Genomic DNA, 27,998 nt, shown 5'->3' on the forward strand with positions numbered 1-27,998 from the left:
GCATAAAAAGGGATCAAACGGGTTTCTGACACACAGACAGTGTGATGCTGGTGCTGTATCCCAATTAGATTTTAGCAGTTGTTAGTTCTCCTTTAGGGAGGGAACCCAGCAGTGCTGGTCAGAGCTCCCTGCCTCGCTCTGTCCCACTTGTTCAGACCTGTCCTGGTCCTGTGCCATCCAGCTCTGCCAGAGCAGCCCTGAGCACGCACAGCTTCCCTGGGAATGGGAAAGGGAACAGCACAGAGTCTTCCCTGGAGAATATTGGTCACTGGGGGAAGTTCTTGGAACCCAGACTCAGTGCTTGAGCCTGGCAGGATCCGTGTGTTGCGGAGAAGCTGGATCAGGGGATTTGATGGAGGAAGGATGGTGGGATAGAGGCAGAATAAAGGGGACTGGTTACCTCTGAGAGGCGGGCGATGAAATAATTTCAGTCATTGGACAATGAGCTTCACCAAAACTACAGCTTCTGTAATAAACACCCACAGAATCAGGGTAGATAGGATAGTCTGATTTTTTTCTCTGATAAACTGAATGAGGAGCAGAATGGGGAAGGGGGTTTTGTGTCTGTTTGTTTTTTCTTACAGCATGGCTGCTGATAGTTCCCAGCACTGTCAAAGCATCATCTGTCATGGAAAGAGATTTCACGTTAGGCAAAACCCATTTGTAAAGCAGGGCATGTTGTTTGGCTTTTCCCTACTTGTGGATCATTGTAATATGGTTTTGCTTTTGTGGGTTTTGTGGGTTTCTGAACCCATTTCATTTACTGAAGGAAAATGCATGAGGTTGGTTTATTCCATTATGTCTCTTTTATAGAGGCTGGGGGAGGGAAAGGGGCACTGGGCGGTGGTAGTAAAGCAGTAAGATAGTGCAAAAGCTGTTACAAATTCAATTTGCAGAAGAGCACTCACCTCCTCTGCCTTGGGAATATTCATAAAGTATTGCTGGGAGCAGCAGACCTTTGACAGATTCCAAACTGACCTGGTGGTGTGAGCAAGTTTGGGGAATGCAGCGTAAACAGCAGGAGGTTTTATGTGTCTGGGGAAGAGTGGAATTACTTGAATGTTTGGGGGGTGGAAGAAATGACTTCAAAAGTGTGTGCTGGGATTTAATTCAGGTGATGCAGGGAATTGGATGTTAAGCTGTTGGAAAGGGGAAAGTAAATGCATTGGTCTGTGCCATTCTCGACTGTAACCATGTATTTCATGTTTTTTAATCTTGAAACTTGCAGTCATTCCATTGTCCTTCTCCCAAAAAGATGTCATTCAAAAAAATGGATCCAAGCTGCACAATAGGATTTTACTGTAGGACTGTGCAGGACTTTGAGAAGGCTTCTGAAGAAATCACCAAGGTAGGTGTCCGGGTTCCCAAATCGCTTCCTCAGCCACGATGGTGTGTGGGGAAGGGAAGAGAATCAGTTTCTCTCTTCTAAGTAGACATAATTCTTTTTGTGATATTTATTGCTGCTTTTATCCAGAAATGTGGATTGTTTTTCATTCCCTCTGATTTTACCACATGTAAAAGCTGGGCAGAGCTGGGGGTTTCCATGGGAGCTGCTGCTGGAACCGCGGCAGGAGGGGCCCACGAGGTGGCACTCGTGAAGTGGGAATGTTCCCGAGCCAGCCCTGCCGAGGAGGGATGCCCCAGCCCGGGAGGGATCTGAGGAGGCAGCCCGTTCCTCGGGAGGGATTGGGTTGGAAATGACAGTATTTGATCCAGCCCAAATAGTGTATTATTCTTGGTTAGCTCAAGTGCTGTTTCTGATGGCATTTAAGGGCAGTGTGGGGATGGTTTGGAAACATAGTCTGAGGTCTGTGGAGCAGGGATCACCCATCAAACCTGTCTGATCCTGGAAAAACACTGGTATAGCTTAATTTAAGTCCAAATGTAATTAACTTTTTTCCTCCTTGATCATTACCCTATGTGAGGGATTGAAATGCAGCATCATTTGTTTTCTGAGCTGCGGCAGCAAAAAACTGTGGTGATTTTAAAACTAGTGTATGAAAAGGATGCAGCAGCAGAAGATGGGCACAATATCAACCACAGCAGTTATCACAGCAGCACAAGGAATTAATGTTTGTACAGCATTTGGAATGTCCCATTAACTGGTATTAGTACTAGAGCCAAAAAGGCATTTTTTAAAACTTAATAGTGTTTATAATCTTCAGTAGGTATTGAATTATGCTGAAGTTGTTTCTTTGGTTCTTACCCAGAGAGTTAGAAAATAGATTTAAAGAAGTAGAAGTGAATAATTTCTTGGGATTGTTATACAGCTGCATCTGCTCAGGTTCTTAGCACAAATGAGAGGTTTTCTCAGGAACTGGACTGATGGAGGATTCAGTTCAGAATTAATTGTTGTGGCGACAACAGTGACAGTCTAACAGTGGAGTACTAAAAATATTCATGTTTATCAATAAACTTCTTTAGATACCACTGTGATGATTTCTGCACGTTCTTCAGAGTTTCAGATTCTCTGTGCTCTCTGGTGAGATGTGCCTTGGTGACAGTTCCAGGAGTCTGAACCTGGTCCCCTCAGCTCTCATTTGGGCGTTTCCCTGCCCAATTCACGTTCTGTACTTAGTGTTTCATCACCTCCCGTAGCACATGGAGAGACGTTACTTCCTGTGGAAAAGGAAGTTTCATGGAAAGCTGAGCACAGACAAGGCAGTGGAACCACAGGTGTGTTTCTACCCTTGTTTGGAGGGACCATCATTGAAGGTGCCTTGGTGGATTGGGCACTGGGATGAAGCTTTGGGATGAGTGTACTCTTCCAAACATTACAGCAGCTAAATTCAATTAAAGTAGACAAGAATAAAGTAAAAAACTTCAGATCACAGTAAAAATGAAGGATTTTATTCTGATTCATTTTTTTAATTCTTTTTTTTTAAATACCCACTCAACCCCTGACTGCCATTTTAGAAATAGTTTTGAAGATCTTTATAGGAGGTTTTTTACTGTTTTAGATGGGTTATTTTCATGAAATCATGTGCAGTGATTTTTAGTTCCACTCAGGTGTATCTCTAGGGTGATGTAGTTCTGCATGTCACTGCAGCACTGGGCTGTTTTTTTTAAAGCAGGTAAGAAAAATTAAAACAAAAAATAAATCAGTGGACAAAACACCCTGAAAGGCTGAGTTGTCTTTTAGTATTTGGCCGGTTTTTATCTGCTATTAAAGGTGTTTTGCTGGTCTGTTTCAGTATTTATCATTCACCACCACCTGCTTTCTCCATGCTCAGTTTTCTTCTTTATAAATGTAGATTTTGGGCACCCTGGTTCCCTCAGCCTGTGACTGTCATGAATCTGGTTTGAGCCACATGCTCCTGACTGGCTTATTTACATGGGGGTATGTGTTTGAACTTTGAATAAAAACATTGATTATTGTATGTGCTGATCCTACAATAAAAACACCTCCCCAAGGTGCTTGGTTGCTGCAGAATTCATACCTGTGCTTGAGAAGAGTCTTGTGGCCATTAACTATTTTGTAGAGGGTTTTATCTTCTATCTTTTATCTTTTTTATCTTTATCTTTCTTGCACTGAATCAAACAGCAGGTACAGGTGATCTGTGAGGAACAAAATACAGGGTTAGGCCTGAAGAAGAAATGGAAGTAAATGTTTGTCTAATAGGAGGAGGAGATGTTTAGATGGTGCAATGCTTCTGTTTTAATGAGATAATAAAGATAACCAACCAATGCATTTTTTACTTTGCAGTCATCATCAGAGAAATATCACTACTTACTGAATTTCTTAATTTCAATTAACATTTTTTTGGGGGTTGTGTTTTACATTGTAGATGCTGAAATCTTCATCCAAGGAGAAATATCCCTTGTTTACTTTTGTCAAGGGTCATTCTAAAGACTATGACTTTGCTTCTAGTCCACTCCATGAAGAAAATGACCTTTTCTCTGAAGATGAAAAGAAGAGATTAAAAAGATTTAGTACAGAGGAGTTTGTCTTGCTTTAAGGACGTTTTCCACGAGATTATCGGCAGCTGTCCAGGAGAACACTTGCCTTTTAAAAGATAAAAATGTACATGTCCTCCTCCCCCAGAAAGGCAAGCTTGGGTCAAATTGGTCTATTTTCATAAAAATGATAATGTTTTATATGTTAATTGTCTTTAAAATGTCATTTACTAATGTATGTACTGATTAGTTTTGCTCACTCTTTGCTCAGAATGAGGTGTGCTGAGGTGAGCCTGGGCTTCCCCTCTTACAAACCTTGGCTATTCCCTAAATCCCACCCTGTGGCCCTCGTGTCCTTCAGTCCAGGCCAAGTCCTGGTGGGTTTTGGATGCATATCCAGAGGTTTGGAGACCATGTTATTCCTGTTTGTAAGCAGAAGTGGAGTTGTATCCTGTGGGAGGGGTCCAAGTCCCCCCTGTGTTGCCCCAGCAGGAGTTCCTGCTGCCATCCTGACGCATCCTGCGCAGCTCCATGCAGGAAAGGTGAGGCTGATGGATCGGGAGTCACTGTCAGCTGCAATCCTGACATAATTATATAGGCTGAATTGTGAGTTAAGGTACTATTTAGCAGTATGATTTTCTAATGGTTTCTCATTAAGCTTGCTTTGGAGCCTTAATATGAGGAGAGAAGATAAAGTATTACCTTTCCCCACAATTTTTAAAGGTTATACTATTAATATTAACTGCAACCAATCAAAGCAGCTCCAGACAATTATTAGAGGAGAGCAGTGTTTGTTTCCTGTTTCAACTACCATAATGGTGAGGCTTCTCCTACTAGTGCAGCTTTTAAATCAAAGCAAAGGGGGGTGGATGTGAGAAATTCTGGGCTGTGATTATGATTTTTTTGTTTTGATACATGTTGTTACTGTACAAATGATTACTTGATGGTGTGTGTTCTCAGATTGCAAACAAATGTACAGAAATAGTTTAATGTTTTAACAAAGTAAATGCAATATTTAAGAGACATATTAACGCTGCTTAGGAAATAAAAAAGGTGTGGAAACATGAAGTGCATGTGCCTTTTATATTAATATTAGATCCTCTAAGAGTGAGTATAATCCTGCATCTAAAACAATATTGTAAGGTGTGAATACTCTGTTTATTTGCAATAAAGGCAGATTTTATTGTTGTGTTGTAAACCAAATGTTACCTGTTCTAAGTGCTGTTCAGGCACAGAGGCACAAGTGTTGCTGATTCAAATAATAAGCATCACATGTGTTCATTAAAGCACCTTTTATGATTTCAGGCAGAACTAAATCAGGTCTGTGTCTGTGTGTGCATTAGCAGTATTAATTAATACTCCAAAAAGCCAAAATGAGATTGTGTTCACTTGTTTTCAAGATTAAAAAAAACCCACATAACATTTGTCTAAATTAGTAACCTCTGCACTGCTGAATCCTACTAATAATTAGAATAATATTACTTTTTCTAAGCTGTGTGTGAGGATGTTTGGCTTGATCTTAATATTTTTCATTAATAGCCCAGAAGAGGGAGTAAACAACATATTTATGAAATTTAGATGTCAAAATGAGGAGAATTGTGAATGTCAGTGAGAACTAAAAAGAGGAAATTCCTGGTTAGTGGAGCACAAGGTAATGTAGCTTTAGCAAAAACAATGCAAACCCTCTGAGTGGTTCCTTTGGGTGACAGTGGCCAGGAAATTAGACATGAAGTTGTACTTTGCTTTCACATTTTAAAAAAGCAAAGCAATCGTATGCTGCATCATTAAAAGCTTCTGTCACAGAGCAGGGGGGGATAATTGGTGTAATCTGGTGTCACTGATGCTCTCCTTTCTGCTTCCCTTTCCACCAGGAAGGCATTAAATGATTAGAATGCACAGAAGAAGAGGGAGAACCATCAGGAGCCTGCAGGGATGGATTTAAGGAAGATTTAACTCAGAGCTCTGTGGCTCTGTTACTGTACAGCTGAAGGAGGGAGGGAGGGAAGCACTGCAGTTTACAAATATGTAATGGATGTTCTCTGAGGGGGAGAGGAGTTGGAGAGAATGTTCCATATCCAGGAATCTTTGTACCTCTCTGTGTGCTGTGCACTTCCAGGTACCTCGTGGACCACCCATCCCACTGCAGAACAGGAGCTTTAGCTCAGATGGGAACTGAAGGAGGAATTTCCCTTCTTCCACAACTCCACTTGAATTCAGGTACATTGAAATAATCCCACATGCACAGACCCACCTAATGTCTGCAGGAATGACCTTGGGTCTGGAATTATAATGAAAATGGAAGTATAAAAGCTGTAATATGGAATTGTTAAAAAGAGAAATGTAGTTCTTCCATCCCAACAGCAAGCTTCCCTGGAAGGGTGAAATAAGAGATTTCAATTGTCCCAGGCTTTTGGCAACTTGATAAAGAAATGTAATGGTTGAAATACCTTTGCTGAACTTATTTAAATAGTGGAATTTGTTTCCCCCTTTTTGACTAGGGACAAGAAAAATAGCAGTGCTAGAACAGCAGCTGGGTTTTGGTCCTTTAATTTAAATTTAAATCTAAATCTTATTTTTAAATTCTTAAATCTTATTAAATTTAAATCTAAATTTAAATTAAAAATAAAGCAAATCCTTTAGTTTACCACAAAGGATAAAAAACACAGCGGGTTTTATTTGAAGCCTGCTACAAGTAATTGTTAAAAATTAATGGCTATTTTCAGGGGTTTTCTTCATGATTTTTGTGCAGGGGTGAAGTACAGACAAGCCCACAAGATGCCCTGGTACACTTGTGTATAGTGGTGACAGAAGTTAAATTACCAAGTTACTAGAAATTAATGTTTTTGGGTAACTACAGGGGACTTTAATTGGAAACTATGTTAATCGTGGAGTAATTCTCTTTACCTCGTCTGCATTAGCTCCTGAAAACCAAGCAATTAATTTGTGTCATCACTGTTGCTGCTGCTGCCTTCAAACACAAACCAAATGAGCATTAGTTACTCACACACCCAGCAGTGGCCTCTTTTCTTAAAGGACTTCCACAAATCATGGGCTGATTACTCACCTGCCTGTTGGAACCGGGGTGGGAGATGCAAAGTCTGAGCTTTTCATCACCCAACAACCTTTTCTTTTATTCTTTTCTGCCTTTTTCCTTAGAAGGAGCATTTCTTTGTGTGCTTATTGTATCAAACACACAGCTTGACACAACCTCGGGACTCTCAATAACTACCTGGGACATCTAGCAAGGGTATTGGCCTCCTTTTTCAAACTAAGGAGAGACCTCAGGGTTCATTTTGCCTTGGCTCTACCTGAGCAGTGCCCAAACCCCCTCACACTTCCAGAGCTGACAGGGAGGGGGGTGGTGTCTGTCCTGGGAGCTCAGGTTGCCCTCGTGGTGTAGGGTGAAGGACCTCTCCACGTGTGACATGGCTCTGCAGCTTCTCTGTGGGGAAAAACCTGCCACCACCTCCCTGTCCCATTGGCTCTGCAGCCACTCCCATCTCCAGCCAAACTCTTTAAAAAGAGAGACCCTGTGAACCCTCACCAAAGGCAGCAGCTCATTCCTGACGATTTTCCAACACGGAGTCTGAGACTGGGCTGGAGACTGGGGGAGAAGCCCAGTGCACTGCTCTGACTCCATGGGGCACAAGGGATGGCTCTTGGGAAAGGAGAGACTGAAAGGCTGGTTTTGCCCCATGCTGACTCATGAAATGGAAATTTCTAGAACGGCCATTTAGGAGAGGGATTTATTTACTGATGTTGGTAGAGACAGCTGACCTTGGAGAGAAACAGAGCCTGGTACCAGCAGAAGTGCTTATTTCACAGAATCACAGAGTGAGACTGGTTTGGGTTGGAAGGGACCTTAAAGCTCATCTTGTTCCACCCCCTGCAGGGCAGGGCCACCTTCCAAGAGACCAAGTGGCTCCAAGCCCCGTGGTGGGGGGGTTGTGATGCCTCTCTTTAAAGACTTATTTTCCTTCTCTCCGGTTGCCTGTGCTTCAGCAAAGCTGGAAAACTGAGCCCACCCTGATTTGTTCAGGTTTTTTTTCTTTAACTCACCCCTCCAAACCCAGAGCAGTTCAGTTGTGCCCAGTGCAGCCAGAGGACACAACAGGGTGTGTGGGGAAGCATGGAAGGGATCTCCTGTTCTCCTTTAATTACAGTAGGAAAATGGCCTCAGTCCAGAGACCTGATTTATTTCCAGAGTTATTGACAATCTCTTAAAGGGAATGATGGGATGAAAAGCAACCATCAGTGAGTTATGAAAGGTCAATAATGCCACAAATGAGCACAAACAGCAGGTTTGAAATCCAGCCCATCCTGGGTTCTGTTTGTGCAACGATTCCACCCAAGGTGAGGGGTAATTTTGGGGAGGCCGGAGCACCAGCTCTCCTTCTGCCACAGGAGCCTCCAAGAGGGCAAACATGCCAGGTTACTTTAGCACTTTTAGCTAAAGTAACCTGGCCCTTTAGCACCCTCAGCTGATTCCTATGGGATGCATTTCCCTAGGCCTGCATGGGAGGCCGTGGAGCACAGCCGGGTACAACACTGAGCAGGATTTCAGCCCAGCTCTTACAGGATCCCTGTGGCTGGAGCCTCTGGCAGCACCAAGGTGTTACAGCCTCCCAGCAGCTTGATTAGGCTGTGCCAGCATTATATAAAGGGATCTTAAAATGTTGATGTTTTATTTGCCTTGACAGAAACATGAAAAGAGGCATTTGAGGGAGTCAGGATCAGGCCCTCATGGTTTGTCCCTGTGATTTGGTATCTCCATGAGATGGTTCTGTTGCCTGATTGGATGAGCTGAGCTCTACAAACAGTTCCCTTCCCTGTTTGTAAGCAGTTCACAGGCAGCTGTAATTGTTTGGATCCACGGTGTGAATAGTAAAAAGAGCTTTACTTAATGACTGCAGGAGCCCCGCTCGAGTGAGAGCTCTCTGGTATTTATTCACATCAGAATTCACGAGGCTTTTGTTTTCCATGAACACTCCTGCAAATAAAAACTTGCTCACTCTAATGTTTATGAATAAATGTGCTCGTAAATGCCATCAAAGCAAATCAGCAGGGTTTTATTTATGCAAGAAGATGCTCAAATAAATGTTTGCTGTTTTCACCCAGCTCTGGTGGGTGTTTAGGCTGTGTTACAGCCAGGGCTTTGTGAGCTCTGCTCAGCATTCACACATTACTCTTACTTTCCATCTCCTGCTTTCCTGCACTCTGATCCTTCTGGTGAATCCCTGTGCCCCAAGGGAACATTGTTAAAGTCAATGTTTTAGGTATTATCCACATCCAGGATCTTGCTGGGTCAGTGGATAAGGTCATGCAAGGGAGTGGGATCACTTGTAGGATGCCCAGGATTGAGAGGACAGGAGGCAAAGGGGATTGCAAGTACAGCCTCGTGCTGTTTACACACAGCAGATACCCAGACCAGCTTTTTCGGCACGTGCTGGCTCCTGCAGCAAGGTGGGGGTTCTGTCTTGCACAGAAGTGCAGGAGGTTTATTGCCATCCTGTCTCAATCAGTGCCCTAATTAAATATAGGAGAGGATTTTCTTTCTAAAATGTAAATGTCAAGCCTTGTTAAAGAAAATTAAAATGCACTGAAATGAATGTGATAGGAACTGTGGAGGTGCTTAAGTGAGAGCATCTGTATTTATTAGGAAGGGAACTAAAAAAGGAAGTATTTTTGGATCAGAGTTCAATCCTTAAACCGGGCCATAAGGATTTTATGCAAATTTCCCTTCAAAATCTGCAATTAGGAACTGGTTCCAGAGGTGAATTCTATGTCCCAGCCTATAAAAACTATAAAGGAATATAATCTGAGATTCACCTCTTTCCAGGATTTATCTATAAATCTGCTCTTACCAAAATCATTTGGGATTCTGTGCTGGCCGTGCTTTCTGTGAGTTGGACTTGAAGATTCAGGTTGTTCCCTTCCATTCCCTTGTTCCCTTGAACAGCAGCACAACAGTTCAGAACTTTAAAAACCTACATTCAGCAATGTGATCATCCCCATTTACAAAAAAACCTTTATGAAGGCATCTGACTGTTTCAACCACAGCAAGCCTGAATCAGGAGAGTAAATCAGAACTTGCAACAGTCAAAACCAAAGTCCTGGACAGGAATTAGGATGGGGAATTCCAACAGAAAACTGAATTGTTTCAAAGGCTTATGGGGAAGAGCTTCAGCTGATCACAGAGATGCTTCAGCTCTGAAATGTGATCTCAACCTCACCAAGGCTGAAACTTCAGCTGCGTCTGTGCCTGCCCTGGAGCAGGTGAAATGTGCCTTTGCATGGCAGTAAGGGAACACAAAATACAGCATTTTTTAAATCCAAGCTCATGTCTTTGCAAATATATCAAGTTTTTTGGCCTTCACAGTCCAACCATTGGTTTGTTGTTTCCATGCTAATACAAATTCTTGTGTTAATAGGAGCATGGCCTTGGGTTTCTCCATCCGTATGGGAAAAAGTTACTTGTCTGATGGTAAACAAAGAACAGAAGAATCGATTCACTGTCCTCACTTTTAAAAAGATGGTATGAAGCCATAGTGAAGCAATTTTAATTGTGCCTGTGTAACACTTGGGATCAGTAAGATCATTTGTGTTCTGTTTTTAGGGATCAGGGTGCTCCGGAGCACACACGGCATTAGAAATGCAAAACATGACCGCATGTTCTCAGGGCTCTGTCAGAGGCACATGAAAGAGCACTTGTGCTGGGATGCTCAGCTCTGAGGGTATTCTCTGTTCAGTGTGTATTTACAGAGATGTATGAATATTTGATTAATGAGTCATGGTCTCTGGAGAAATTTAATAACTGTGCTGCTGTACAAAGCCAGCTCCTTCACTGTTAACACAGCTGCCAATAGTGTCACTGACACTGGAGCCCTTTCTGCATCTAATGTATGCTGGGGAGTAAATTCCTTCGTTGCAAGAGAATCCATGGGACACATTATTCAGTTATCTGTTTTGAACTGTTGCAGGCTCAATTTACAGCCCCTGATTTGTAAAGATTTTTCCAATGGAAACAAGCAGTGACACGTGAGCCATAAAGCAGCAGTTTCACGAGGCTGTGTTGTTCCAGAAGTTAGTGGGAAGGTCAGTTCAAAAGGAGAGTTGCTTTGAAAATTCAGTTTATAAAATGTAAAAGGAACAATGGATGAAAATATTCATGGATAGCAGAGTGCTCCAGCGAATTCTTGCTGCCTTAAAAGCTGTGTTCAATGGGATTTCTCCCATTGTGAGGAGAGGTTGTTCAGGGGTACACGACTCGCGAGATGGGGCAGAAGTTTTCTCCCTCTGTGACACCAGACCAGAAGTGATCTTCATTGTTGCCGAGCAGTTTCCCAAAAATCAGTTGCTGCTAATTTTATAATTTCTCCATTTTTATCCCTAATACCTGTGAAGAGATCAATTTTCACTTAGGAAGTTAGGGGTATATTTTAGTGGTGTTACTCCAGCTCAACTGCCTTAAATAATAGGGGGGAAAGTGTCAAAAAAAGATAAATTTAGTGCAGAGGCTTTCTCTAGAAGCTTTAACTGCAGGTGAGAATTATACATGCTATGCAGAATTTCCTGCAACACTTCTCCTTTGGGCCACAATGCATTACAGCAGACGTATAATGAAGCTGCTATAAAATCCGTGGTAATTAAGGGGGATTTGACAGTAATTGCAACAGTGAATCAACTTAATTATTACCTGCTTCAAAGAGAGCTAACCTGATGTTATAATCTAACCTTTCCTACTTCTAAAATGAGAGATTAAACAAGTATATGTAGCATTTAAGAATTAAATCTGTTGAGATAGAATTATAATAATATACTTTTCATATACATTTTATATCTATGTGTGTGGGTGGGTACAAAGCAGCAAAAGGAGCAGCACCATAAACTGACAAGCTGAGTGTGTGCATTCATAAAATAAACAGAACTGAGGTGAGCCAGCTCCTCTGCTGTTTGCTGAAAGCAGGGGGACCTGGAGACAGAATGGTGCTATAAAACCCTACGACACACACAAGCCCAGTTCCTTGAAGAGCCTTGTAAGGGGATGTGGTGGATGTATTGTCTTTCCATGCCTAATTTAAAGCAAACTTCTGAAACACATTTAAGGTTGGCTGTAAAGCTGCAAAAGGGGGAAGGTGCTTGAGGGCTTTGCAGCCCTGCTCACACTCCCCTGCTGTGGCAGCCCCTGGGATGTGCAGGATGGGAGGGTCAGGTCACACAGCACAGAGGAGGTTCTCCTTTGTCCAAAACTGGTTTGCTGGTTTTCAGTGCCCTTGAGCTAAAAGGAAGCTTTTATAATGTCTTACAATGGCTTTGAAGCTGGGACCTGGGCTACAGAGCTCCATGGATTAGAATCATAGAATCATGGAATCTTTCAGTTTGGAAAGGCACTTCAAGACCATCGAGTCCAACCATTCCCCCAGCACTGCCAAGGCCACCCATGTCCCCAGGTCCCCTGAGTGCTCAGGACTCAGTGCAGTTCCCACTCTTGGTGCTGCTGGGAGAGTTTTACAGTTCAAACGCTGCTGCCTCTCTTACAGAGTGATGTCCAAACCTCCAGGTGTTTCCTCTACCCTGCCTTCAGACAATCATCATAATCATCAGCCAGAAACAGCCCAACATAACATGGCTCTGATCAATCCTGGCCTGAGCAACCCAGCTCTTTCACCTCCTGCAGCAGGTTTAGGAACCCATTCACTCAGGGTCTACTGCCTGAGCCCATAAATCCAGTCATCCCTGTGGCCTTTGATTTCAGAGTTTTTGGGATGTGTTACCTCAGGGCAGGGGATTGTCAGAAGATCACTGATCCAAACCCTTCTCCAAACTCTTCCCCAGAGTTGTACCTGGCTGGTACATACTGTGCTGTACCTGTAAAGCAGGTGGAAGGTAAGAGGTGCAATAATAGAGCATTAGCTTAGAAATTCCCACTTGGAATGTGCCTAATGTGGGACAGACTACAGTAAACCCAGGGTTGTCTGTTATTCCTTGTCCCTCTTCCTGGAAGCTGCTTGAGGTTCTGGGGTTCCAGGGCTGTGTCCTGGTGCCAGCAGTGGCTCTGCTCGTGTGTAAGGAGAGGGAATGGCAGACTTTAAATAACAAATTTTCACCGATGCCTTTTGCTATTTTTACAACACATTTTAAAATAAATGAGAGATTAACACAGAAAAAAAGTCCTTCAGGTGCATGCTCAGGAACTATTTTTTCATAAGGTTTTAATGGATTCAGGGTTGAGCTCCACTAAAATCTGGATTTATTAGAAACGCTCTGTGCATTTCAATGGAGTTTTTCTCATGAATCTGGACATTTTACATTATTTCAATAGAGCTGACCCTCTGTTTCATTAGAAATGCTCCAATATAACCCATGGAGCATTTCTAATGATTCTGGTTTTACAGCAAATCCAAGGGTCAGCTGTACTGCAAACAATGGTGCTAACCTCTAGGTTTATTAGAAAAATGCTTTCTGTCTCAATGGAGCATTTCTAATAAATCAGATAAATAGGGATCTCCCACAAAAATGCTCCGCTGGTGAAATAGACAAATGAGGGTCATTGTTATTGAGATTTTTTAAAAAACAAAGATTGTTTAATAGACTTTTTTTTTGCTCTTTGCGGTGTGATCCCCTCCTATCCAGAGTTTAGGTCTTTACCGTGAAGAACTTAATAAATATTCCATATAATTCCATCAGAAACAAGCACTGCTGCCTCAAACTGCCACGCATTTTTCACCTCACCCATGAAGACACTACAGCAAGGCCAACTTCCATGATGGATCTGTGGTTGCCAGGTTGGTGTTCAGGGGCTTGGTGCTGTGCCAGGAGTTGGGATGGGTCCTTTCATGCTCTGCAGAAATGGGGAGAGAGGGTGAATGTCACAACAGCTCAGTACTGGGGGTCAGCATTGACCCACTACAGGTGCACGTGACGTTGAACTGCAGCAGATGACAAGGAGAATTTTTTAGACCTTTAAGTTTGCTTTTTGTCCAAATTTCTTCTAATTTCAACAGAAAAAAGTTTGTCATTAAATGCGTGGGCCACAGGAAAAGATAAAAAATTACCTCACACAGACGATCTCAACAGGCCTTTCTCCACATCAGGTCATGGACAAGTTACAACTTGTGGGATGAAGCTGCAGAGACCCATCACAATCCCTCTGGATCTCCTCCTGGTGTACGGGTGAGTGCTTGTAGGTACCTATGCACAGGCTCTTTGGAGGTTTGGGGAGCGTATCCGCGTCAGGAGAGCCCATCTCTGTGCAGGCAGGCTGGGCACAGAGAGCCCATCTCTGCACTGAGAGCCTGGATGTGAAACCTGCTCCTCAGCAAGAGCAGATCCTGCATCGTGGTGCCATCAGGAACAGGAATCTGGGGCATGCACTGATGAACTCATGTTGATCCAGTCCAGGAAGAGTAAATGCAATGCTGTGAAATGCAAAAAAAGCCTTGGTAAGCTGAGACAAAGCTTTCTCTTTGAGAGGAAAGGCCAATGAGATAATTTCAATGACTCAAGATTTGGTTAGAATGTTCTATATTTATGGAGTATATTCTGTCCTGTCCAGATTTCCCTGTGGTTCAAATACCACACAGTTACTGCATTTGGATTCCCTGTTCTGTCTCTGTGATTTGCAAATCCTTGGCTAAAAGCCAGTTAGTCTGTCTGAACAGTATTCCAGTCTTCTGCCCTGCACTCCCCAACAACATCAGGAAATCTGCTGACCAGTTTCTCTGAAAACCTGAAAATAAAACACGCCGCAGTGGTAACAAATCCACAAACCCAGAGACTCCACTTTAAAAATGATTGGTGTGTCTGAGTGCACTCTTTTTTTTTTTCTTTTTGTCAAGTTGGATGATTTTACCCAGCAGCGAAAACAGAGAAATCCACAATGGAGTCAAACAAAAGGAATTTTACCTACAGGGGTGCTGGATGTCTGCCCTCTGCCTGGTGCTGGAATATGGGATTGTGGCAGTGTGGAAAGATGCTGAACTGTCCTTCATGAGGATTCAGAGGGTGTGAGCACCACTGATTTCCCTGTTCCCTGGCTTCTCCCTACACAAGTTCCTGCTGCAGCACCAGTGTCCTCTAAATGATAAACAAGTTCTGTAGCAAAAAACTGCAGGTCAGGGCGGGAGCCTGCTCGGTCAGGGGGATTATAGCAGAACCAGCAATGGGATTTCAAGGCTTTTCCTACCCCAGGGGCACTGGAAATATCAGCACCAGGCCCACTCCCCCTTCCCACTCAGATGAGCCTCAGCAGTTCATCATGTCAAGTCTTGCTGCTGAGTGCTGTGTCTGGGGCCTCTGGCTGTCAGAGGCAGGATTTCATCCCGGGCTCCCTAAGGCCATATAGAAAGCCTAAAATGTTCATTTATGTTGCTTATTGTCTGGCCAAACCTGTGTGTGCTTAAAAAATATCTGGAAGTTTGAAGGCTGATCCCTGATTGTCGTGGTTTAGAAATTTAGTTGTTATTTTAAAAAGTTAAATATGTTTATTGTTATGAACGGCAATGCTTTTGTCAACTCTTAGTGCTCCTACATAAAGTGTTTATATGTGAGATGTTTCCTTCCGTGATGTGACTTCCTGAGCTCAGTCTCTCTCATTGTGTTTTTGCTAAAAAGATAATATCACTATACAAGTCTAATTCAGAGATATCTGTAAACATGTTACACGGAGAGCACAAATATTTATGGATGTGGGAATTTGTACCTTGGCTTGTCAGAATTTCTGTGTTTGTGCACATATATTTCCATGTTTGTGCACATACACTTCCATGTTTATACCCATATATACTGTAGAACAGTATTCCCATAATAATCAGTGTGGGCATAAGTGTTTATAACATGTAGATTTATTTGCTTTATATATTCAATGTACCTGCATAGCCAGAACTTCATCTGCTGCTCAGAATTTATTCCAGCTTTCCACACGAGCTCTTTCAAACAATGCTAATTGCTTCAGAACCAAGATCATTGATGATAACTCTTTTAGGAATTGTCATGTTGTCTATAAATATTTAGCTGGATTGTATTTGCCAATGTACCCCTGTATTACAGATGAAAAGGCAGCATCTGCCGAAATTAAAAGTGGCCGCGTTTTCGCTGTGGCTTAATTAAATGCCAAAATTTATCTACATTAACAACAAAGTGGCGAAATTTATTGATCAATTCACATGATATAAGTTGACAAATGGCCCGAGCAATTTCCATAATTTTCTACACGTGTTAAAATTTGTAATGAAACAGGAATACTTTATCAGCAGGAGCTGTGGGTGGGAGGGGGCCGGGCTCTGCCCTGGGGCGCTGAGCTGAGCTCGCTGTCCAGCCCAGGCTCTGGGAGCCGTGTACAGATGGGCCTTTGACAGTCCTACAGCTGTTCTCCTAATTGTCCATTAAGTGTTCTATTGATTCTCTGATTCAAAGTACATGTCTTTCAGCCCAGGCTATCGTGTGAAGTGGCAGACACATTCCTCCTAGAATGACAGAGCTGCTTGAAACCTAAAAATGTGGGCTGCCAGTTCCAATTGAGGAGCCCGCTTTCAAAGGGAAGGCTTGGTTAAAGGAGCTTTGTGAGAGCGCCTTAGATTTGAGTTTCTAAACTTTTAGCATCAATCAATTAAAGCAGCAGCAGCAGCAGGAAAAGTTGTAATTCCTCGTTAAGGGTTTGCACGTGGCTGGTAAAGCTCTGCCTAAGGATCCCTGCTTGTGATAATAAGGATTAGATCTTGTTTAGCTGCATGTAGATTTTATCCTCAGCCCTCTCTGACATATGCAATGATATTCTCATTTGACTTGCAAGTTCACTTTTAGCATTTTTTTAAAGGAAAATCATCTGCAATTCCAGCTCATGCCAGTCAGGAGGCTGTTTAAAATCATCTGCCTTTAATCTGAAGAGTGAAGGATAAGATGCATATCTGTTGCAAGGACCATAAATCTTCAAAGAAACAAATAGCCACAGATAAAACTGTAAAAGTTATTTAGTTCTCTTCCGAAAGAGGTTTATTAATCTAAAATTTCCAGTCCATTGTGTCATGATTTGGTTATCTCACTGTATTTCATTTCCTGCAATTGTATAAGCCTTGTGTATCAAGCAAAGAGATGAGAGTCTCAGAGCTTAAACTTGATCACTTGTGTTCAGATCTATCACTAGAGCCAGGGGAAAAAAGCAGAAATATAAAAAATAGCCACCTGAACTACCTGAGAGATTTGGACTGTGAAGATTTTTATTCCCATTTCCTCATATTTTAATGAGATGTGTATGAAGTGGTTTTATTATTAAATTTAAACTGAATTTTAAATCCTTGTTTGTCTTTTTTAATTCATAATTCCTGGTAGAAAGAACACAAACAAAGTGTTTATAGATTTACTGCTTGGGAACCGCCCATGGGGGTTGTGCACAAAATGAGCTCTTCCCATGTGCCACCAGTTTCAGTTGCCTTTATATTTTTCTTTTTTAAAATCCCCATCATTTAAAAGAGACATAAAACTGTTTTTGATAAAGCTTTAAATAAGGAGAATTATTCCTCATTGAGAAGATTTTTATCTTTATAGTTAATGAAAAGCCACTTTGCTGGGAGTGTATAATATCTGATTATTCTTTAATCACCCTCTTTACATCCTTGCCCACGTGGGTGTTGCACCCCAGTTACCTCTGTATGGTTTTGTGTCTGAAAACCTTTACCCCCAGTCCCTATTCCACAGATTCACCAAGTGGGGCAAACAGATGACTTGGACCCATCAATCAAATTAGTTACAGCCTTTTAATTTAAACAAGAAGCTGATTTGAACAGAACTAGAATTTTTTTTTTTTAACCTTAACCTATTTGGGACATCAAATTTACAAGCAAAGGCAATGTTTAATCCTAAGACGTGAGAGTGAAAACTCAGATGGGGATTCCAAGAATACAAATGAAATTTCTACTCATACATCAAAGGCACACAAAGAAAAGAAAGGGGCGGAAAAAAGAAGTGAAAAAAAAAAGGAAAGAAATGGTATGAAAGGGGAGGCATTTGACATTTTATAACCAGAGTTTCTCTCTCTATTCCATAAAAACGAGTATGTGTCAAATTAAAGAAATAGTGTAGGAAGCTGTAGTATATGTTCCCAGGCATTTCTCATTTTAGGAATGTAAGACTGGGGCAAACCCACTAAAAGCCCCCTGCACCAAGGGGACAGAAACCACCCGTTTGTTTTCACCATCCGAAGAGGAAACTGGAGAGTCTCTCTAATATAATAAACCATTTATTGACACCTGCAAAACACTTTGTAAATCCACCTCAACCCCAGTGCTTCCAATTACATCAGCAGCCAGTTTTTTAAAAAGATTTTTAGAAGCTTTCAAGTGTGGACTTTCGTCTTGTTGAATGAACTTCAGCTACACTAAATTTTAAGTAAATTTGTGATGACTGAGCAATATACATTGGCTGAGCTAGAATCCAATAACCCACAGGACAAATTAATTTTCAACAAAAAGGGCAGAAACCTCAAGTGCCATGAGTATATGGAATCTCAGTCTATCTCTCTGGAGCCATTTTTGCAAATCACTACAGCTATTCATAATCTAAATCAGTCTCCTTTAGCAGCAGAAAGATCTTTTTTCATGACAAAACAGAAGATGACATTCATTAGTGCCTAACTTGCATAAGCTACCTTAAATTTATTGGTGCTCTTATACTTATCTGGGTAAGAATTCCTTTGTCTACAGCTATAGGAAAATTCTGGACGTACTACTTAAAAATATAAATTGTCACTTTTATCAGAACTTTTGGCAGTTTACTTTATTTTAGAAGTAAAACTGGTGGTTAAGGTTTTAAGGCTTCCAATGGGCGTTGTTTCAATCATGGTTAATCTACACCCAGGATGGCAATACTGATACAAGGGAGCAGTTGGACAAAAATCCAGGGAACTGCCACCGCCTGGAGCACCAGGCACTAACTTTTCCCCGGGTTGAAGTACAATTTATGGCATTACAAGAGAATCCTATGACCTATGTGTGGATTCAGGGTAGCAAGACAAACCCTTGGCTGATGTAGTACATAATTTTCTGGACAGTGTCTCCCTTTTCTTCTGTGATGGACAATTTCTTACATGGAAGTTCATAGAATCACAACATGGAATCACAGAATGGTTTGAGTTTAAAGTGACCTTAAAGCTCATCCAGTTCCACCCCCTGCCATGGGCAAGGACACCTTCCACTAGACCAGGTTGCTCTAAGCCCCGTCCAACCCGGCTTTGAAGTCCTACCAGGCTATACCAACCCACCTGCAAATATCCCAAATCCTACAGGAACTGCAGAGCCTGATTATTGTTAAAATGCACATCAAGTCAGTGTATAGGAAATAAAATATAAATGGATTTGCTTTAATGTGATGCAAGTGAATACTGGTTTTCATCCACCTGTTTTATAAACTCCATTTCCTGTCGTGGGTACAGACTGTTAATTCTTAAATGCCTTTAGCTTAATGTTTCCTACTTGGGATACAACTGCAGGAAGTATTGTGACCTAAAGATTGACATACATGTCATTTGTGCAACTGCTCTTTATTTCTTTGTGCAGAAAAGAAAGTGGAATAAGCATCTGTGGCAGCCTTTGTTACAGCCTGGGTAGAGCCAAATGATCACAGAGTCGCTCTTGCCTCAAAACATATGAACATGATTTCAATTATAACTGCTTTTGTATGGTGAAAGTGGACAGGGATGTTTGAATGACAAATGAGAGAGATAAAATAATGAGAACGGTAGTGGCTGTGCCTGCTCTCTATTTCTTGATGGAATGACTTGTTGTGGTAGGTCCCACAACCCTGGAAAGTAACTACTGAGCTACTCCCAGCCTGAGGAAACAGTTCCCACAGTGGGGCAGAGGTTGCTCTGGTTCTTATTTCTACCACGGAGTTTTGGTCCTAGCAGAGGTAATGAGAAAATGAGGCTAATACTTAGCCACAGAAAACATTTCTCTTAGGAAATCAGGCTAGAAGAATAAAATAAAATTACCAATCAAAACCTCCCACCAGGAGCACAATATCTACTGTGTTTGTTCATCAAGCACAGGTCCTGTCTTGGATGGAGTGAGAGGGATCAGATTTAGGGCTGGAAAATATAAGAGACTTTGTGGTGTAGATGGATAAATTCTTATGAATTGTTTTGCACATTTTTTCCCCTCAAATTTGAATAGAAGTTCATGTGAGCTCTTATTTTGGGCCATCTCTCTTTGGAAAAAGCCAGCTGTGTCATCCCCGTTTTATCACCTCCATGCTATTCCAAGCTCGGCTTCAGTAGATGACCTTGGCTGGTCATTTCCTTCCTATAAAGTGGCAATTGGGCTGTTTACTGCCTTCCCAAAAGTGCTTGGGAGCTTAATTAATATCTGCTTTGAGATCCTCAAAAGGTGCTAAAGTGTTACTAGGTACCAAACCCAATCTTTGGAGCTCTAAACATGGAAGAGGAAAGGGACTCTTAGGGATCTGCCAGAAAAGTGCTGTAGGAATGCAATGATGTCCTGTCTCTGTTCCTCTTCCTGCAGTGACCCTTCCCTATCACTCTTATCTCTCTACAACAGTTTTCCCATCCAAGCTCCAAACTCCACCCAGTGACTCTCCTCCATCCTATTTTCTTCAGGATACATGGGAGCAACACTTGCAATGGAAGAACATCACTTTGTGGGAAGGATAAGAGAGATCTCATGAGATCTGAATGTGGAACAGAAACCCTGGTGCTACTGTACACCTGGAGTGAGGAATCTGCAGCTTTTTATCAACCCCTATGATTTATGGAACATGGATGGCCATGCACTGGTGCCTCAGCTCAGCCTGGCCACGCTCCCTGCTCCTCTCACCTGAAGGATGGGATGACACTCATGGTTAGTCATGAGAAGCTGCCAAGCACCCTCTGATATATAGTGAGAGATTGCGGATCACAGGACTTGTGAGGAGAACAAAATCAAATTCTCAGCCCCCAGGCATTCCCGTATGTCTCAAACCACCCTTCCAAGGAAGTTATTATATGGGATTGGGAGCAGATCCAACCAAGCTCTAATGTTTGCTTATTATTGTCAGATTTTAAACTGCAACATGAGCAATTTGTCCTTCCTTTTGAGGCTGATTGAGAGCAGAACAAAATGGCTCAATTATAAAGTTACCATAGCTGGATCTCTTTAAAAGTGAGCCCAATTTAATTGGTTCCTAGGAAATCTCTGCTGTAATTTGGCAATCTCAGGATGGTCCTGAGGGGTGGCATAAAATAAGGAGGTGATTCCCTCCTGCCAGGCTGCTGGGTCTGCAGCTTCAGCTGATAGTATTAAAATGAAGGTGAGATTTGTTTAAACCTCTCCTGAAGTGAAAGAGCCATTTCCAGCTACTGCCATATCCCAGCCTGGAGTGGCAGCAGGGAGGGGATGGAGCTGAGGGCAGATAGGATGAGATGATCCACACAGAAATTCAGCAAGTTCCCATGGACCATGGGGAGATTCTTGAAAACTGAAATCAGAGGGATTCAAACTGTCCTCTTCAAAGCATATAAAAATAATATGCTTTTAAAAAAGCAGAGGAAAAGAAGCTCTAAGATGGGAGGTGACACTGCAAACTGTTTCTTCAAGTCTAATTTTTATAGCCTTCAGAAAACCCAGGGAGCCCACGCTGCCCACCCACTCTCTTTTTCCAAAAGATTTGGGGAAGTGACTTAAACATTAGTTAAAAATTTAATAAAAGCATTAATAAAAAAATTAAAAATTCATCAAAGCATTAATAAAAGTTGTATCATCTTCAACATTTATGTTAACCTACAATAGAGCTCATGTGTTTCCCAAACATGAAATACTCCAAATACTGCAGCAGGAAAGGGAGGATTTAGCTGAGGAGGCTGTTTGGTAGACAAACATAGTTGTTGGAGTGCTGTGTCTTCTCTGTGCTGTTTGGGCCTTTCCCTACCAGGGGTTTATCTCTCTCTCTGCTACAGATGCTCAATTTCTCTGCCATTTTTTCCTAAGACTTTTCAAAGCTTTCAGAATGAGGGCACTGAGTCCTGAGAATGAACTTAGAACAAACAAACACCCAGACACCCCAAAATCAAGCACCGAAAATCCAGTGCCTCGGTTCCCCTGTGCTGCATCTCACCAGAATTACCCACCAGCAACTGTTCTGGCCTTGGCTGGATTTTCCCAGCTTAAAATAGAAATAAAGGCATTATGGTAACACATTTCCACTGGATCGTTTTCCTAAGTAACACAGAGAGAGAGAGATGCAAAGCCTGGGGTAAACACTCAAAAAAATAAATAAAATAAATCAGAGAGTACCCACTTATACAAAGAAAGATTTGGGCAAGAATTACTCTGCGTGACCCAGTCTATGAGTTACCTTTGCCTACATTTACTTTATTTTTTCACATTGCCATGTCAGAGCATCCAGAACTCGACATTAAATGCAAAACAAACCTCTGCAGAGAGATGAGCTTTTGCAAAAGGATAAATAATCCTTTTGACTTGTGTTTAACGTGCCCATTCCCTCACACTTCACAAGTGGTGAATGAGAGGTCTGATTAAACATGATACAAAAAGAGCTTGCAAGTAGCACTGTTTACTAACATTTCAATTTCTATGCCTCATTTATTAGACTTAGAATAAAAAGGTTAGAGGGGTGTTTGGGATTGTCTTTAACCTTGATGATATTTCCACTGAAGCAGCATAATGGCTCTTAATTGCTTAAGTGAAGAGAACATGTTGACATGTCCTTCTTTGTGCTTAAAGCTCTGTGCCTAAACCATTATGCTAATTCAAGCATTATATACACCAAAGTATTTATGGGACTGACACAAGTGATGTTGCAGGTAAAGGGCTGTGAAATGGTCTGTAAACAGAGAGAATTGATTCCAGGCCCAAAGCAATGCTGTTAAAGTCACAGACATTGAACAGCCAGCCCTACAATTTCTATCCAGATTGTCACACTGGGTCAGGCAGTGTCAGCAGGGCTGCTGTTATAGATCAGATGGGTGGCTTTAATAATATGTAAACCAACCACATAAACCCAAATTAACATGGAAGTAAGACTTGACTGGGCCTTTTTTTTTTCCTGTGTGCAGCAGTTTTGGTTGCAGAATATTCAGTTGCAGCATTTGGTAAAACATGAACATGTTTAAAACCAGTGCAACTTACTCCTGCATTTTTCCTGCTCAGGCAACACTACTACTTGAAGGGATCACAAGGAATATGTGCATCGTGTGAATCTCTGTTCAAAAATAGTAAGTCCCATTAGGGGATTTATTTGCTTATTCAAGATATGAACTGAGTAGATTATCTGTATTTTTCTCCTTTGGTCTAAGGCTAGCAGGGAGGTTTTACATGATGCTGAAATAATTTATAATCCTGCTTGTTTTGTTACTACTAACCCATAGCTTTTGGCACTGAACAGGATTTTGAATATCCAATTTCCTTTAAAACCTGCATCTAATTTATTGTTTGCATTTCAGTAATTTTAGACACCTACTGATCAGCTCTGCCTTTATTTCCGCTATTTTTATTTTTGGCTCTGGAGTACTTGGACTGACACTTTTCTCTTTAGTTTTAAAATAATGCAAAGTAATGTCTTAGTCTCTGTATCTTTTTTTATACATTCAGAGCAGGCATTTCACTGTTTTTCTCTTTTTTTAAAAGCCAGGAGAACAGTATCATTCATCCTACACCTCATATGTAGAATGTAAACCTCAGAGGGAAGTCCCATATTCACAGTAGTCTGTAAATTATTTACAGACTGGTGATTATTTAAATGACAAAATAATTTAAATAGCTTCAGAACAACAGATTTAATAACAATTCTTTTTGCAAAAAGAAAAATAGAAACATTTACCTTGAATTCACTTGAGTGTCCTTTGAAGCTGATCCTTCAATGAAAAAGAAATTTGAGGTTCAATAGGCCTGAATATAGATAAAAATCTAGAAAAATATAGAACAGTTATACCTGTTCCTCCCTGGCAGAACAGCTCTGCATTTTCCAGCAAAGCACACCTTGGTCATACATCAGCATTTTCTGGTTTTTGCACTCCGGGATATTTTTTATTTAATGCCATTTTATAGATTGCTGCATCACTAAATAAAATTACACTGCAACAACATTACCTGACCATGCTACTCCAAAAGATTTTGGAATTGTGCATGTGAGATGAGCGTGCCCATTGAGATTCATTGTATCCTGACATTTCTTGCATCAAACACATAGTATCATAACAAAATGTTTGATGTATTTTTTAGTTTAGATGTTGGAATAGCAGAAGGTGCTGGGGGCATTTAACCCCAGGAATTCCCTTCAGTTGTGAAGTAATTTTCCAATATTCAGAAAAGTCAAATAAATGGACGGAGGACTTGCAATAACTGAAGCAAAGGGTAGTTACGTGAAGAGGCTGAAATAGGATGCAGGACCCAAAGTGGTATCAAACATTGCCTTTGTGAATTTGAGCAAGACACTTAATCTAAATCTCACTTTTCAATCTGTAAAATGGGACTGACAGTATTTCCTCTCCTATTGAGGTACCTGGACAGACAGAGATCATCCCAACTCCTCATCCAGTGGATCCTCCCTCCTTTTCCCACCATTCAGCCATACATGGCTGTTTGCTACCTCTCACAAATATATATGTATCACTCCAAACATCCTGCTTGGGAAATGGGTTTCCAAAATATGACAGAGGATATTTTTGGCCGTGTTTATACTAAATGGCAGAATGTTCATCCCTTTGAAAATGCTGCGAAGCTGTTTAAGATTTATATGTTCACTGAGTGGTCACTATCAAGTTGAAAAATGTTATGTATTATCTTCAAAAGCAAATTTTCTTGCCCAGTATGATCAACAGCCCTTGAACTGTAAGAATTCTACCAGACTAAAATATGTTGCAACATTTCTTTAAGTTACCTACTTTCTGGTTTTCTCTCACCTTGGGAAATGAAAACAGAATAGTNCATTTTGAATTTCCAGGGGTTTCAGCTTTTCCTGCCATTGTAAGATGTTAAATGGGGAAATAAAGATTCCTATAAAGCAAAACAATGTAAAGTGAAGCAGGTCTTCAAAAAGAATTAGTTCAGATCAGTTGTTCGGGAAAAAATAGAATTTTCTGAATTTATAATAACATGTGCTTTGGGTACATGTAAAGTGACAAATCAGGGAGGTCTTCAGTTTCCATTTCTAATTGTGGTTGAAGGTTAAAGTGCTGTGATGATATAAAATTTCCACGTGCTGAGAATGATGTTCACTGAGTTTTGGGAGGCTCAGATCCATCCAGCTCTCCCACTGGATTTTATTTCCTGAATTAATCACTTTGAGGGAAACACTTTGGTCCAGGACATGAATGAAACACAGTTGATAAGGGAAGAGAAAATTGATTGTTTGCAAAATCCTCTCCAAACTGACATGTGGGTTCACCTCCTTGAAGGAGAACTCAGGAGAAGAAGGTTCAGGGAAGACCGGGAGCTTTGCCTCCAGCTTCCAATGGTCTTGCCTTTGGTGAGGACTTGTCTGTGTTCCAGTAAAGTGACTTTAGTGTCCACACAAACGCAAGTATTCCCAGTATTCCCACCCCACACAGATTCCTCCCAGCCCCTTGACACTGAACTCTGAGGGCTGGGTCTCCCTAGGGCCCCCCAATTCCAGCACCTCATCCAATTAACTCAGTCTCCACCAACTGGTTTCTCTAACCTTGGAGAGACACATTCCCACCATCAATCATTTGTCAAAACCAGAAGGAATTTATGGCAGGTGTCCATAGCAGTCACCTGGACAGTCCTTCATAATTCCTCTCCCAGCCCCACATTTCCATGATTTTTTAGACCTATGGAAGTGTTGGGGTGTCTCTGGTTCCTCTGTGCCCAAGGGGTGAGGATGAAGTCTGGGGAATACAAAGCTTGTGAATTTTTAAATTTTTTAATTTTTTTTTGTTAAAATAATTTATGAGGAGACTATTGAAAAATTCAGGAATGCCTGGCACCGGGATACTGGGAAGGACTGTAATTCACAGTCTGAAAGCCAGGTGGCAAACACACTGTCACTGCAGCTGAAGTGGCTGCAGAAACCCCACTCCTCAGATCCCTAAAAATGGCCACAGTATCCCCAGTCTGGAGGAGAAACAGATTTCAGGCTGTTAAACTTCCATGTTTAACTTCCTTATGGATGGATCTGGAGGCTCAGGTGATAATTAATCCTCTTTTCAGAGGATTATATACTCCACGTGCCTGGCCTGGAATATGAAAGCAGTGTTTTCCATTCCTGCTGGGAAAGGGAGGACCTTTGAAACGACACGACACGGATCTGCCCGTTCCTTGGGCTCACCAACACTGCAGTGTCGCAAGGGCTTAGCTGAGCTCTGAGACACTCTGGAAATCAGATGTTCTCCGTCCACGGTGCACACGGAACAAAGAGCTTGGAGAGGGATTGGACTTGGGGCTTGTTGTAATTTCTGCTCCCTTTTCCCCTTCTTTTACCTGCTGAACATTTCTGGATGTTTGACCCTTTCATTTTAGCTTTACCTTTCTTTGTCCCCTGAATGACCGGCATAATTCATCTGATTATCTATTATCTTGTTATTGGACATAAATTTTACAAGCTGTTGAGAGTGCGGAAAATCAATACCTTTTAAATGCTGTTTATGTGTGATTAACGGTTAATATCCTCACAAATTATTTAATGTAATAAGGTCATTTATCTTTTGCATGGGCTTGGTATCCTGCAAAGAATAATAGAATAATAAATGAGGACACTGGTAAAGAGGATATTTCAGATGCTTTTCTGTGCCAGTTTTATTACCCATATCCTCTTTACAGCCACAAAGCTGCACTATGGTTATTTTATGCAAGTAATAAAATTAGCCTGAGATGGAATTAGCAGACTCGGGGCTCTTTATAGGTCAAGTCGGTGCTTTATGAGCCTGCGACTCCCTAGTGCTATCGTCATGAGGCTAGTTAGAGGGGTCTTTAAGCATGATTTAATATGTCCATGCTTCAGAAAATAGTTAAATAGCTAATTAAATGGAGGAGTTAATTTACATATTAATTGACCTTCCAGTAATATTTATATTGATACCTACATGAGAAGCCCTTGTCTTCATTGCCTTTCATCATAGTTAGTCTGAGCAAATATGGTGGAACTTTTTTGTTTAAACTGAAGTTTCTCTTTATTGTCACAGGAGAGTTGTTGTATTCCCTTGAATAGCATAGTACATCTGGCCTCAAGTTTATGCATTTGCTGAAGCCCTTTGTTGTAGAATAATTAGGAAACACAGTCAAATGTGCAGAGAGTGGGGGGGGTGTGCCCGTGTGAGTGTGTGCTTGTGTCTGTGAGCGTATGTGTGTGTGTGTGTGTGTGTGTGTGTGTGGTGAGGGGTGTTTAAATTCTTGGATCTATGCCTGAATAAAAGCTGGTGATAATTATGATAATCATGGTTCTTCAGTCTAGAAGTCCTGTGGGAGATAATATTGTGGCCATGTGTAGAAATTAGCATAACATTTTACCTGCAGTTATGAGGGAATATTATCAACTCACAGCCTTCAAGTAGTAAAAGAATGGCTTATGGAGGTACAAAGCACCAGAGAGGGGTAGGTTTAACAAATACAGTTTTAGTAAGCAGCTGTGTGCAGAGGCTTTGGATTTCAACACAGCACAATGCATCACAAGAACCTCTGCTCTCTGCATTTACCATTTTCTTTATAATCAGAGAATCATCTTTAATAACTGAGGAGTGTTTTAACAAACCAATCCTGCTGCTTTAGAGGATGGAAGGGGTATTCACGGACAGAATCTGTCTGTGCTGCTCCCTGCTGTGCCCTGCTGAGCTCAGTGTGTGTCCCTCTGTGTGTTATTGTGCTCAGCCCAGAGCTGGAAATGCAGAGTTGTGAGGGCTTCCACTGCTCCTGCTTTATTTCAGCTCCTCTGCTTTATTGTGGGTTTCTTGGAGGCGGAGGGTTATGGAATCAAGACAAGGGTGGAAAGCCTGGGAGATATCTGCTATGCATAGACAATTACAATGGGCTCAAAACCCCAGAACATTTACCTTTTCCAACTGAATGACTCTATAAAATGGACACCTGCCATGTTCCAAGCATGAATCATTGTACTTAGAGGCACACACAAGTGGAGAGCAG

General features: G+C 41.5%; 1 protein-coding gene and 1 long non-coding RNA gene across 6 annotated transcripts in view; one reads left to right on the forward strand and one right to left on the reverse strand.

The window, feature by feature from the left end:
* Positions 1–17,186, forward strand: part of ATG4C (autophagy related 4C cysteine peptidase) — a 33,818-nt gene extending 16,632 nt beyond the window's left edge. For 2 of the 4 annotated variants that reach the window (XM_017805579.1, XM_017805580.1), the window contains exons 11-12: positions 1,229–1,348; positions 3,789–4,965. In XM_017805579.1, the coding sequence (XP_017661068.1) occupies positions 1,229–1,348; positions 3,789–3,959 (291 nt within the window). In that variant the 3' untranslated portion in view covers positions 3,960–4,965. The other 2 variants (XM_017805581.1, XM_017805582.1) reach the window with 2 other exon arrangements.
* On the reverse strand, positions 8,494–23,790 carry LOC108492829. Of its 2 annotated transcripts, XR_001873249.1 has the most exons (5): positions 23,722–23,790; positions 13,953–14,315; positions 13,625–13,738; positions 12,672–12,765; positions 8,494–11,293 (listed from the first exon to the last, which is right to left on the reverse strand). It is a non-coding gene; the product is annotated as an uncharacterized LOC108492829 (long non-coding RNA). The 2 variants fall into 2 exon arrangements; XR_001873248.1 differs by having other exon boundaries at positions 13,625–14,315.
* Positions 23,791–27,998: the final 4,208 nt, after the last annotated feature.

Source organism: Lepidothrix coronata, unplaced genomic scaffold, assembly GCF_001604755.1.
Source record: "Lepidothrix coronata isolate B3197 unplaced genomic scaffold, Lepidothrix_coronata-1.0 Scaffold12, whole genome shotgun sequence".
Lineage (NCBI taxonomy): Eukaryota > Metazoa > Chordata > Aves > Passeriformes > Pipridae > Lepidothrix > Lepidothrix coronata.